The following is a 13789-nucleotide window of genomic DNA, read 5'->3' as shown; positions in this document are numbered from 1 at the left end:
GAGGTCAGGGCAGTGTCAGCTGCACTCTAGTCCGTGCTGAAGCATCTTCCCCATCACCAGGAGCAGGCAATGCCCAGGGGCTGCTGAGGAGTCAGCGCAAGGCACCCGTCACCAGGATGGCCAGAGGACAGGGCTGGCACTGACCCCGCTGGCATGAAGCCAGAAAGGTCTTGCCTGGCAGCCACAATGCACAGAACAGTTTGAGGTGGTTCGAAGTCAAGCAGAAGGAACCAAGGGCCAGGAGACAAGACATTGGAGAAATCATTTATTGGCACAGTTGTTCCAATCACACACACCACAGCTCTGTCTCACTGGTGTCTGAGTAAGCAGAGATAAAGGGGCTATTTTACAGTGCAAGGGAGAGCCTGCTTCACGCATTTCAGGCCTGTAGCCTCAGCTCAGCAATATACTTTGTGCTTTAAAATTAAAAAAACCAACAGTCTTTTGCTATATTAGTGTTGGCAAATCACATGATTCCTCCTACAGTTATTACACCTCCCCACAGTAACAAAAATAAGGTTTTTTCTTCCTCTGTAACACCTGTGGCTAAAAAAAAAAACCCTTCGATTGTGTGCAAGTTAGCAGGATACCTCCAAGCATCTGCATGAGCTCCCTGCAGCAGAGCTGGGGCACATCCCTCATCTCTGCTCAGCACCTGCAGTCCCAAAGCACCACACCAATTCTGGATGCAGCACCCTTGCCAAGGCGTGACCCACTGCACACACCAAGCTGCCCAGCCATGGATGAATAGTGGTTTGCTCTTCCCAGCGTGCTCCTGAGATGCCTGCAGGACATTTGATCAAAGGCTCATGGAGCTCCAGCCAGGCCCTTCCTTAGGATCAATAACCCCAGACTACATCAGAATAAAAAAGCAAACAAACAGCTGAGGAACACGTGGGTTTAAAAAGCAGCTGAATGGATAGAGCAGGGCAAGCAATGCACAAAGGGCTTGTTGCAGGCATAGAGGGGCCTTAATGCAGCTCTGGCCAAAGCCAGCCCCACATCAAGTTCATCAGTATTTCATCATTAATAGATCTAAGTTTAGCCAGTTCAAGGCACACACTAACATACCCTGCTTGTTTTGGGCACTGACAGTCAGACCAACCCAGCCAGGGGGAGCACAAATCACCCCTGGCCATGGCTTCCCAGCAGGGTCCATCTCCACAGCCCCACCAAGTCCCTAGTCCCAGCACAAAGCTACTGCTTCCTACCCTCCCAGTAACAGACTGGGCTGGAAGGGGTCCGGACTAACCAAATACCATGGTGCAGGAGGCCAGCGAGCCCTCCAGCAGTCCTTTGAGCAGGGAATGCCCCACAGCTGCAACCCACCAGGTGCAGAGGGCTTCCAGAGAGCAGTTCCACCTCCAGCTCCACCATACAATTTAAAAAAAAAAAAAGATAAAAAGCTTTAATAAAGTAACCTCAACTATAGTCTCTTAGAAGGGTAGAAGGGGGGGGACTCTGCACCCAACCCGCTATCAGTTAAAAGCATCGGGGACTCAGGATTATTTGTGGTTTGATCAAGAGGGTTACACCCTCTTCCAGTACTGCTCCGTGCTGGGGATGCCGGCCACGATCTCGGACTCGATACCGCAGTGGTCCTCTCCTCGGAGGATTTTGAAGAAGCCTAGAAGCATACCAAGAGCAAAAGTCAACCTCCCCATCGTGCCAAGGAGAATGGGGAGGGGGTTCTCCTCTGGCAGCATCTGGGGGTGCCTCACCGTTGTCCCCCCAGTCGGTGTTCCAGGAGTTAGCGGCCAGCCAGTACGGAGTGCCATTGTCCACGCCCCAGCCCAGGATCCGGATCGCGTGGCCTCCAACCTGCTCGCCAGACACGTGCTGGTAGACCCCTGCAAGGCAACAGGCCAATGTGTCAACAGGCACTGACTGTGTCTCCACACTTCAGAGCACTGACTGCTTGTGAGACATTTGATATCAAAACCCAGAGAGCAGCTGAGAAGGTGTTTTTGGTTAAATGCGAACGTGAAGCTTAGTGTAGAGTCTGGAGGAAGGACTGATGCTAAGCATCCCCTCAGTCCCAAGCACCTACTCCCCTTGCTATAAACCAATGGATACAGGAGATGGTATCTGCCCATGTTCTTGCAACACCAGATACTCAAGTGTGAACTTGAGCTCTCCTTCCAGACTTGAGTAGAGGGACAAGGGCCACAAAAGAGAGACCCTACAGATGAAGTAGGAAACAGGGCTCCCTACAGCCTCAGTGCTGATGCTCACCAGACTTATACATCAGGAAGTCTTCATAGACAATAAAGGCTCCTTCCACTGGACCGTTCTTGTAGATCTCAGCCATGATTTCCTTCTCACTGTGAGGGACACCATAGGATGTGATGCCTAGAGAGGAAAAAAGTCCCACCATTAGTACGGCCCTGTCAGATCACACAGGTCTTGGGATGGCTGGACAGAGACTGCTCAGCGTGCCTCTGCAAGAGGCCTTCTCCACTTAAGAGGTTAAATTCAAACGCATCTGCTCCAGAGGCACTGACACAGCCAAGCAGGAAAAGTGGGCTCCAACCATCCCTCTTCCAGAGGGAATGATTTAACCTGAGTCCTATTCTGTATCCAAAGACCTATTCCAGACAGCCTTCAGTGGGAAGAGAAGTCAACCCAAATTACTCGAGGCTAAAATAAATCTCCAAGAAGCAGCCAGACTATCCTACATAGAATCACAGAATGGTTTGGGTTGGAAAGGACCTTAAAGATCATCTAGTTTCAACCCCCCTGCCACAGGCAGGGACACCTTCCACTAGACCAGGTTGCTCAAAGCCCCGTCCAACCTGGCCTTGAAATGTATAGGGCCAGCTACCATCAAGGAGTAAGGAGGAGGTGGCTTTGACACCAGACTCCCACAGGCCTCAGCACCATGCTCTTCAACCCAGGCATGTGCACCACGAGGACTCAATCGGTTCCCCTGTCTTAGCTGAGTCTCAGCAAACACAAACTGTGCATCTGCCAGGCTTATGTTTGCTCCAGGACCACCCATTCTGAGGGCACAGAAAATAACCCCTGTAAAACAGCTTAGGAAGAGGTCCAACCCTGCCAACCCCACCAAGTTACCACTAGGAGCAGCTGTGGAGCTGCTGTGCATTGAGCAGTGTCAGAGGCCACCTCCCTTACCATAGTGCTTGTCCTCCTTGTAGGAAGGTGAGTAGCCGGGTTCACAGTGCCGGCTGCACCTGGGGGTTTCCCCCCCCTCCCCGGTGCACGGTGGCCGGGAGCCGTTGACATGGTGCTCACAGGGTGGGATGGAGTAGGGACGGCAGCCTGTCAAGGAGACAGAGATGGCATGAACTGGCTGTCCCCAAGCACGCCTGTCCCCAGCAGCCATGCTGGAGAAGGCACCGGATGCCCCAAGAAAAAGTACAGCTTTTCTGACCCAGCAACCTCACAGGTCAGTGGGGTGAGAGCAAGAGTAGGTCTGCCGCTGCCAGATGAGAAATCCCTGCATCAGCAATGGGTTTCCCTTCTGGATCTGCTCCCCACCACCTCCCTCTTGACAAGGTGATGGAAAAGATGGAAACATGAACCCAAGTCATGGCCATGCTAGGAGGAGGCAGAAGTTTCCAGTCTGGAAGTTGCTTTTTGAGCGGGAAACATGTCAGAAAGACTCCTGCCCTCATCCAAAGTGTACTGAACTGGTCCAAAACCAACAAAAAATTCACAGCCTGATTCATTCCTGCTATGGAAGCAGGAGCCTTATGGGGTTAAGTCTGGCTACTGTGCTCCCTTCCTGGATGGATCTCCTGCCACTGGGTGCTGCTCTGGGACCCTTGTCCCAAAGGGGTGACCAGAAGGAGCCACGGGGACAGGAGCAGCCAACTGGGAGAGGTGTTTTAGCCCAGACCTGAAGGAGGGAACAACCACAAGGATGCAGACCAGAAGAGAAGCACCCTGAAGGACATGAACCTGTAACCGAGCAGAGATGCTCCTCTTTGCTTCCACCAGGGTATCTGCCAGGACTTACCCACATGGGAATCGTAGAGACCCCCAGACACAAGGCCCCTCTCTGTCCAATATCTCCACGCACCGGAAGGGTAACCACCGTTGCACCTGGAGAAAAAGGCAGCAGTTCCAGCTCCAGCCTGCTCAGAGTCATCCCCCCTTTTGGGGGAGGCAGGGGAAATGGAGCCAGCTTGGGATGGCTGAAGGGAAGCTTTCAGCACATCAAACCTTTTTAAGTCTGTCCCTGCCTTCCCCAGGATTTCTAGGCCTCAAGACACCAAAGCCTCAGGGCAAGAAGGAGCTAAGAGCACCCGTACCTCCACATCCCAAAGCAGTGGTGCCTCCTTACCAGGTCGCTGGTCAGCCTCTGCTGCCAGGAGCAGCAGAAGCCACACAACTTGGGAGACCCAACTCCCCACCCGGCTCTCAACAACTGTAAAAGCCACAGGAAAAAGGCTTGTGCCTGAAAACCAAGACTTTGGGGCTATTAAAAAGTCCTTCCTTGGGCTTAGGCAGCTGCCAACTCTGTATGGGAAAGCATTGTTATGCATTTGCCCTCCCTCCACCAGCCATCATCATCCACTACTGCTGGGGCACGACATGGCCCAGAGGGACTTTCAGTCCATGCAGTCACCTTTATGTTCCCACCTAACTCCAGCATCTACCACACAAACCACTGGTGGGGCTTGCTGCTCATTAGGAAGACAAGGCTGAAACAATCAGCATCTTTGGGTTATGTCCCTGCTCCTCCCACCCACCTTTTAAGTACAGAAGAACCAAGAGCAGCTCACCCCATGCCACACTCGAAGCCGCAGCACGACAGCAAGTCCTCTGCTGAGACCTCCACGCTCACCTTGGCGTTTGTGTGAACACAGATTCTGTCTGAAATCGCTTCTACGGCACCAAAAGCCTGTGGGCAGCCCCAAAAAACCCAAGGGAAAACCATCAGAGCTGGCCATGGGAGAGAAACCAGGCAATGAAAGCAGCAAGCATGAGCACGGCTGGGAGAAGCCCACCAAGCTCAGCCACTGCAGGATCTCCCGTTTCCCCACATTTATGCAGTTCATGGCAAACCCAACAGCACGTTTTTTGTCCAGCAAGCTCTGTTTCAATGTGACCTTAAACCACCCATGCTCTTACCCAGCAAGATCCACAAGAGCCCTGATCTCTTATCTCATTGATGGTAGGACAGTTAGGCCACTGCGTCCGTGAGTCAAAGTTATCAGGCAGCTCCATGTCTGCAGCAAAATCTACCCTGCAAGTGAGAAGAGAGAAGTCCTGTTACAGGAACATCAGTGTAACAGGACTGGGTGCACAGGACTCTCCAGCCTCGTCTGAAGGTGACCTGCAGGACAAGGGCTCTTGTTTGCTCACTGGAGGAGAATAAATACTTCTGAAGTCCTCAGACCAGGTCAGCAGTGTTTTGAGTTTCAAGAAGTACAAATTACATGACTGGTCAAGTATCTGGCAGGACAGAGGATAGATGTTCCCCCCATGTGTGCTTTTGTGCTTAAATCCATGCAAGATGTCCACCAAGCTGCACCCAGTGGAACCCCGCTCACAGTCTGCCAGGGGAGACCCTCACCCACTCCAGACACACCAGGAGCATTCACACAAGCTTTTACAGGAACCTCCCGGCACTCACCTCTCGGGAAGCTTGGGCCCACCCAGGAAGGTGCCGCAGAGCTTCTTCACATAGGTCATGTCAGTGTTGTGGAAGTTGTGCCCTGCCTGGGAAAAGAGACAGAAAAATGGGGCATGACTTCACAGCCACCAAGTGCAGTGCTGGGTCCACCCTGGTGCTCCAGATCTCCCTCAAACCCAACCAGTGTCTGACACTTGCAATAAACCCCACAGGCCAAGAGCCAAGCTACCTATAGACACAGAACACAGCCCCTTCCAGGATCAGCCCATCACAAGCTAAGGTCCAACTCTAGGCTTCGGTCACAGCAGCCTGGCCAAGGAGCGTTTGGCCAGGTCACCAATAGAACTGGACACTTGCTGTTTGTTTCTGGCCTCCCAGAGAGTTTCCTCCTCTTAGCATTGCTCCTACTCTACAAATTCATCAGTGCTCTGCTTCAAAGAGGAGAAGCTCCACAGTTAGTGTCACCACAGAAACCTGACAGCATCAACTCACTGGAGAAGTCAACTGGGATCAAGGCTGCTTTGATGCAACCACCATGGTGAGACTCCCAAAGCTCAACTATTGAGTCCCATCAAGAGACTGTTGAGCAATGTATCCAAATGTTTATCCTGGCTGCCCAGGGAGGTGGTGGAGTCCCCATCCCTGTAGGTGTTCAAGAGGCGGGTTGACATAGCACTGAGGGATCTGGTGTAGTTGGGAACTGTCAGTGCTAGGTTAATGGTTGGACTAGATGATCTTCAAGGTCCCTTCCAACCTAGATGATTCTCTGAAAAAAAAAACCCAAACCAATCTGGTACTCACCTTCCAGGTGGTGTTGAGCTTGTTTATGTGGTTGACCAAGTCACTGGAGAGAGGAGGGTAGTAAGGAATGCTGCGAGCATTGGCGAAGGCCACCAGGACACACAGGATGGACACGGACGGCCACATCTTGACTACAGAACAGGACACTCCACCTGCAGCCAGATTTGGGCATCATTGGAAACCTTTCCCAAGCAGGCTCAGACTGTGAGCAAGGGCTTGGCAGAAGGACCGTCACAGCAACATGTGGGAGTGTAAAACATGTGGCTGCACAAAGCCCCTCCTGATCCCGACTTACCCCAAAGGTCGGGAGAGACGCAGGAGCACAATAATAACCCCCCTCCTGCAGCTCTGAAGAAATCAGACAAGGCAACCCTGTTTGTTGACCACCGCAGGATTAGTAGCAGTGGGAAAGTATCTTTTGAATACCCTCCAAGAGATTTGAAAGGTATTAAAAGCTGTGTTTACTTCCACAAAAATGGAGAATAAGGACTAAGAAAAGGAATAAGTGACAGCCCACCTCCTCGGCAAACTGCAGGCAGGGCTGCAGCCCTGGAGACCTGCTAGCCCCTGCCCTAGTGCAGTGCTCTTCCCTTTGAACACATCACTCCAAATCACATTTTTGGACTTTATGGCCTCATTTTGGCCAGCCCATTGCCCGGGGGACTCTGATCAGGGTCACAGACCTGGGTGGTGACGCCCTGTCCCATGCAGAGGGGGGGGTCCATGTGCACTGGAGATGCCTGTGGCTGATGCCTGTGTTCCCCTTGTGCTGGGGCTTTTCACGAAGGACGATGTGAAGCCACATCCCTTGGCACAGGGCACCAGGAAAGTCCCAATTTAGGGAACAGAGACGCAGGGAAAACAGCAAGAGTGGAGCACAGCCTCCCATCAGGAGCACAAACATCACCCAGCCCGAAGATGCTCCAAGGGCTCGGCTGCTTCTCTGCTCTCCTGCCTCCTTTAACCTAATTCACATTAAACTGCCCAACTCCAATTTAATCCCCAACACCGGCAGCCACCGCTTGCTCCACATCCCCACGTGTGACTCAGACACGCAGCTGGGCCACGAGCTGCTCGATCTCTGCAAACACACCAGGGCACCCTCCTCCCCCTCCTTCAAAACCTCTCAGCTCCCCTTCCACCAACCCCACATCCACCCCGACGAGCTCCAAGCCTGCTGAGCAACCCAAGACCTCGCATACTCTGCAGCAGCTTGAACAGCAGAGATATTTAGGCTTTAATTCCTACTCATCTCAGCAAGCTGAACGTATAATCACCTTTGCAAGCCTGAGCTTAAACCCTTCTGGGCAAATACGCCCGAGCAGCCGGACACACAGCTCTTGCCAGCAGCTCTCCGGCCCCGCGGCAGCAGAGCTTGCTGAGCAGGGGCAGGGGATGGGGAGACACACACACATTTCCATGCAGGCTGCCTCCCACTCACAGCCAAGTTTAGCCTTTCCAGAGAAGAAAACCCAGCAGGAGTGTCCTACTTTCTGCCAGCAACAAGCCCAGGCGGCTGCAGCTAAGTGTATAAAGGGTTTGTTTTTTTTCCTTCCCCCTCCTCCTTTCACCATTTATTTACTTTTCTTGCCACTCTCCAAGCTTTCAGCACGATGCTCAGCCCAAAAGCTGGTTGAGTTTCAGCAGCACATGGTCCTCCTACCCCCAGATCTCACCTCTTTGAAGGTGTTTCATGCATATTTGCTTGCTTTGAGGTTTCTTTCTCGCAGACAAGAGACTCGCTGGCACTGCTGGTGGCCCCGCCGTGCTCCCCTGCTTACGCAGCAGGAAGGAGGTTATGCCCAGAGAAATAAATACACATTTCTAAGGCTACTGTGGTTTTTGCTTTGTGCTCCTTCAACACGGCCATAGAAAGCCTACAGGTGACTGGCCTCAGCTGAAGCACCTTTTCTAATGAAAAATCTTGAAAAAAAAATCTCCCACAAACCAACCCAAGAACTTCTGTACTTCCTGCAGTCAACTTTATATTTTCAGTAGCACCGAAGGGAGGCGGTTCTGAGGCCAGAAGCTACCTAATACACTTTTGTTTTCAGCAGAATGCTTGCAACTTTGCCGACACGCTGCAACCCGCCCTGCAAAGCCTCCTGCATCAACACGACCGCTTGCGCCGAGCTCTTGATGGATGGACGTGGGAGATCTCATATCCTCAAGTTACCAGACCACACCGGCTGCAGACTGCGAGCTCCACGTAACCCAAGACCAAACTGAAAAAAGACACCAGGCAGCTTCCACTCCGACAGGCGCTCACCTTCTAAGCTCTGCTGCATTGCATCCGCCCCACGACATGGCTGACAGCTGCAAACCCAGCAGAAGCAGCGAGATATTGCCCAGCACAACCAGAATAGCTGGGAGACAAGTTGGTTGTTTCAGCAAACCAGGCTCTTGTCAAGTCTCCTACGGGCATGAAGCCTCCCTAAGGCCATGAGAGAGTTGGGGAGGTTCAGCCTGGAGAAGGCTCTGGGGAGACCTTAATATGGCCTACCAATAGATAAAGGGGGCTACAGGAAAGCTGGGGAGGGACTCTTTACCAGGGAGTGTAGGGATAGGACGAGGGGTAATGGTTTTAAACTGAAAGAGGGTAGATTCAGACCAGATATAAGGAAGAAATTTTTTATGATGAGGGTGGTGAAACGCTGGCACAGGTTGCCCAGAGAGGTGGTGTACGCCCCATCCCTGGAAACATTCAAGGTCAGGATGGACCCTGAGCAACCTGATTTAGGTGAAGATGTCCCTGCTCATGGCAGGGGGGTTGGACTAGATGGCCTTTAAAGGTCCCTTCCAACCCAAACCAACCCAAACCATTGTGTGATTCTGTGAAGTCTCCTATGGGCATGAAGTTTGCTGGGCAGGGGTCGGGGGGCAGGGGAGCTGATACTCACAGCTGGATGGCACGGAGTATCCCAAGACCTGGGTGAAGAAGGAAGAGGAAATCCTCGATCTCATGCAATTTTTTTCCTCCCTACCCCTGCTTCAGCAAGCACCCTGTGTACAGCAGATCTATATATAGAGAGCACAGGCACAGGACTGGCAGGACGAATTTCCACCGACAGCAAGTCACGTGCAGCCGGAGGCACGCTGACCTCAGCAGCAATGCAGCAAGTAAGAAAAGGCTTCTGCTTTCCACCATCACGCCCCTTTCCCCGCAGATACAAGCAGTAAGACACTTCCTGTGGCAGCGTTATCGCACTCATGCTTCTCCCACCACCGCTATCTCCTCCACACACACCTCCCTCCCCCTAAATCTCCACCTCCGTTTCAAATACCACCAAATGAGCAGCACCAAAACCAAACTTGCATAACAGCTGCTGCACCTGACAGACATCTGTTTTTCTTTCCGCACAGTAAACAGGCCAGAGGAGTTTCTCCAGCAACCCCAGGAGACACTTTCCCTCTGCACCCCCCAGGTCTCTGGAGGTGCCTTGCAGCTTCAGGATAACCCTGGCAAAGGCTGTCTTCACAGATCACATCCCACCACAGCTTATTAGTTTGAAAACAGAAGCAAAGCTTGGCTGTTGGACTTCTTAAGACACAGCAGCTTCACCCTAGCAAACTCTCCAGATGGTAAGAGGACGTTTGGGGCTTGCAAAGAGCCCCTCGAGCTGCTCCACCTCCTCTTGGGCTGAGAACAAGTCCCCTGTCTCTTGCTTTGGGATCCAAAGTATCTAATAATGCAATTTCTTGAAGGATAAGGAAGAAATAACTCCAGAAAGCTGCTACCCACCAGCACACATGTCCCTGGGCAGGACTCTCACAACTCAGCCAGCTGGTTGCTTGAAAAGAGGAAATTTGGGCCGCTTGAGTGCAGCCCTCGAGCCCCCCTCCTCCCAGCCAGCGAGGAGGAAGCACTGAGGCTGAAGGCCCTCCACCATGAGCTGCTCAGAGCAGCTGAGCGTGGGAGAGGAGAGCACCCAAAGCGAGATGGCTGCGGCTGGCGCTGCACCACCCGCCCGCAGTCCCTCTGCGCTGCCGGCTGCTGCCTGCAACGGCGCAGGCAGAGAGCCAGGGAGGAGGGATGGAGGTGACATCACCCAGGTGTCTTCTCCATCCCTGCCGACCAGGACATACTGGAGCCAGAGGCAGTTCCCTGGCTGTTTTCTCAGGGACAGAGCTACAACTATTTGGACCATGCGATGGCAGAGGTCCCACAGCCCCCTCCCAGCAGCCCAGGGAGATGCACAGTGCCTAAAACAGCAAATCCCTCTGCAGTTCACCGCTGAAGGTCTTCTCCACATCACCCAGAAGTCAAAGACCACAAGTCCCATTTAACTGGGCATTTCTCTGAAGTAAAAAAAAAAAACCTCCAAACAAAAAACCGAACCAACAACCCAACCCCAAAACAGGCTATTCAAAGCCCAGCTCACATGACTCAGTTTAGGCAGCTCAGGCCATGAGACAAGTCACAGCCCTGAAGCACCTCTCAGCTCCTCCACTGTCTGGGCCAAACCCCTCCAGGCACAAACAGAGGCACCCACACCCCCTTCTCCAAGGGTTTGAGGAAGATAAGAGCTGCCCCACCCTCCCAGCTCTATCTAACACCCCCACCCCTCCAGGGTGAGAGGTACTCAGCAAAGCCCAAGTCATGTGTCCTCCTCCAGCAGGCAGCCCTTTACCCAAGCCGAGCTTTGTCCTTTGTTCTAGCTGCCAGTATTTGTGCGTGACTCCAAGCCACAATAAAGCAAGCCTGTAAACAACACAGTCCAGCTTAGCTTGCTGCGCCGCCAGGTTAGCTTGGGTGCACCAAACTCAAGGCCTGGTGACTTCATTACAGCTATGACTGCATTATCAAAGCCTGAATTTTTTTGTTTAAAAAAAAAAAGCATGAGGCACTCTTCCCCACACCCATGCCTTTCCAGGAAAGCCAAACCATTAGCACGGGGTAGATATCTGGCAAAATAAATACACCTTGAGACAAGTTGCAGTGCTCGCCTCTACATTCACAGAAAGCGGAAGATTCCTCCCAAATGGAGCTGCACTGATTTTTTTTTTTTTCCCTTCCTCTTCTTACAGACCAATCCATAAACCAGAGTCTTGCACAAGACCTCAGCTGCTGTAGCAGACTCCCTGCGCTCCTGAAACCCCTTGCCCTCATCCTCACCATCAACTTTGCAACCTGGAGGGAAATACAAGAAGGAAGCGATCTTTGCTGTATCACGCCTGCAGTGCAACCCCGGGAGCGCGATATAGGGACGACAGATATATGTCAGACAGACGCCGGACAGCTTTTATCTCACGCCATCTCCAAGCCATGGTCCAACTGCCAGACCCAAGCTTGGCCGTGCATCACGGGATATTCCCAGAAGCACTTCAGCCGGTGCCAAACCGACCTCCTTAGCATCAGCTGACCAGCAGGGCTGGTTTGTTGTTTGGTTTTGTTTTGGTCTTTTTTTCTATCTTCATTATGAAAACAAGGTTTCTTCTTTCCTCCCCCGCCGCTTACAGGGAGGTTTGCTGGTTTTAAGACGCACCGAGGGTTAATGGCATTTTCCCTGCGACAAACCTCACCTCCTCGCCGCAGAGCATCCCCCCCCCCCCCCCCCCCGGACCCTCCACGGCCAAAAATACCCCAAAACGCAGCTGGAAAACGTAGGAGATGCTGCCGCTGCTGCCCCAAGGGGGTGTTCCGCAGCAGCCCCCGGGTGCAGGGCTGGGGTGTCGTGTCTCCCCCTCAACAGGCGCAGGGTTGGGGTGTCGTGTCTCCCCCCCCAACAGGCGCAGGGTTGGAGTGTCCGTCCCCCCCCAACAGGCGCAGGGTTGGAGTGTCCCCCCCGCCCGGCCCCGCTGCTCCCCCCCACCCGGCGGCAGTGGAAGGGGGTGCCCCATCGCTCCCCCCACGCGTGTCCCTCTGCCCCAAGCCGGGAGGTGCCGCAGCATTCCCCCCCTTACCTGCCCACGCTGCAGCTCCCACACCCGCGCCCCGCTGCGCTCCTTATGCCCGGGGTCCGGTGCCCGCCCCCCCCCGGGACTCACCGCCCCCCCCGGACTCACTCACCGCCCCGCGCTCCCTCGGCGGCCGCGGAAGGGGCAGATCCCGGCGGCTGAGTCATCCCGGACCCGGCCCGCCCCCGGCGTGACTGCATCCTGCCTGCTCCCCGCCTCCAGCCTGCCTGCAGCCTGCCTGCAGCCTGCCTGCCTTCCTCCCGGCTAGTTTTCCGCCTCCGACCTGCCCCCCTCCTTCCTCAATCCCGCCTGCTTTCCTCTGCCATCCTGCCTCTCCATCCTACCTGCATCCCTCCTCCGGCCTGCTTCCAGCCTGCCTGCTTCTCTTCTCCAGCCTGCCTGCATCCCTCCTCAATCCCACCTGCTTCCCTCTGCCACCCCTTCTCCATCCCACTTGCATCCCTCCTCCCGCCTGCCTCCATCCCATCTAGTTTTCCACCTCCAACCTGCCGCATCCCTCCTCAATCCCACCTGCTTCCCCCACCATCACAGAATCCCAGAATCATTCAGGTTGGAAGAGACCCTTGGGATCATCGAGTCCAACCCTCAGCCCGACTCTACAAAGTTCTCCCCTACACCACATCCCCCCACAGCTCATCCCAACGGCCCTTAAACACACCCAGGGATGGGGACTCCACCCCTCCCTGGGCAGCCTATTCCACTCTCTGACCACTCTTGCTGGGAAACATTTTCTCCTCATGTCCAGTCTGAACCTCCCCTGTTGCAGTTTAAAGCCGTTCCCTCTTGTTCTGTCACTAATTCCCTGGGAGAAGAGACCAGCACCAACCTCTCTACAATGTCCTTTCAGGGAGCTGTAGAGAGTGATGAGGTCTCCCCTGAGCCTTCTCCTCCTCACACTGAACAGTCCCAGCTCCTTCCATCGCTCCTCACAGGATTTATTCTCCAGGCCCTTCCCCAGCTTCGTTGCCTTCCTCTGCACTCGCTCCAGCACCTCGAGATCTCTCTCGTATTGAGGTGCCTGAAACTGGCCTCTTCCAGCCTGCCTGCTTCCCTCCTTCCTCAATTCCACCCACATTCCACCTCCATCCCTCCTCAATCCCACCCACATGCTGCCTGCTTTCCTCCTCCAGCCTGCCTGCATCCCATCTAACTTTCCTCCTCCAGCCTGCCTGCATCCCACCTCTCTCCTGTCTCCATCCCATCTCCATCCTGCCCGCTTCCCACCTCCAGCCAGCCTTCACCCTGCCTGCTTCTCTCCTGCATCCTACCTCCATCCCTTGCCCATCCCACCTCCATCCTGCCAGCATCCTTTGAAGTTTTCATCTGCCAGTCCAGCACATTTTTACGGTGTTACTGTGTTAACTGACTTTTTTCACCTCATTTTGGCTGATTCTCAGAAGAAGGATGAACAGCACAGAAAGGTCATCTTCAGAGGCCGTTTCAAGCCCTGTTTTAAAAGTTTTT

General features: G+C 53.7%; 1 protein-coding gene across 3 annotated transcripts; it reads right to left on the bottom strand.

Annotated features, from left to right (window-relative positions):
• Nucleotides 1-252: 252 nt before the first annotated feature.
• On the bottom strand, nt 253-12551 carry CTSB (cathepsin B). Of its 3 annotated transcripts, none has more exons than XM_074820266.1 (10): nt 12417-12551; nt 6407-6558; nt 5606-5691; nt 5101-5215; nt 4752-4870; nt 3983-4068; nt 3136-3282; nt 2236-2352; nt 1722-1850; nt 253-1627 (listed from the first exon to the last, which is right to left on the bottom strand). In XM_074820266.1, the coding sequence occupies exons 1-10, from the start codon at nt 12502-12504 to the stop codon at nt 1530-1532; spliced, it is 1137 nt and encodes a 378-aa protein (XP_074676367.1). In that variant the 5' UTR covers nt 12505-12551; the 3' UTR covers nt 253-1529. The 3 variants fall into 3 exon arrangements, with proteins under 3 accessions (XP_074676367.1, XP_074676369.1, XP_074676368.1); XM_074820268.1 differs by having other exon boundaries at nt 12311-12445; XM_074820267.1 differs by lacking the exon at nt 12417-12551 and adding an exon at nt 9307-9486.
• Nucleotides 12552-13789: the final 1238 nt, after the last annotated feature.

The sequence above is a fragment of the Strix aluco genome, chromosome 3, assembly GCF_031877795.1.
Source record: "Strix aluco isolate bStrAlu1 chromosome 3, bStrAlu1.hap1, whole genome shotgun sequence".
In the NCBI taxonomy this organism is placed as follows: Eukaryota; Metazoa; Chordata; class Aves; order Strigiformes; family Strigidae; genus Strix; species Strix aluco.
Note: the sequence above shows the minus strand (reverse complement) of the source record. Positions and strands in the feature narration are given on the sequence as shown.

Excerpts from the sequence above, each read along its gene's own strand:
- CTSB (XM_074820266.1), bottom strand. The coding sequence starts at position 12,504 with ATGCAGTCACGCCGGGGGCGGGCCGGGTCCGGGATGACTCAGCCGCCG. Across the intron at positions 4,069-4,751 it reads GGCTTCGAGTGTGGCATGGG|GTGCAACGGTGGTTACCCTT; the intron begins GTGAGCTGCTCT and ends CTTTTTCTCCAG. Across the intron at positions 3,283-3,982 it reads TCTCTACGATTCCCATGTGG|GCTGCCGTCCCTACTCCATC; the intron begins GTAAGTCCTGGC and ends TCTCCTTGACAG.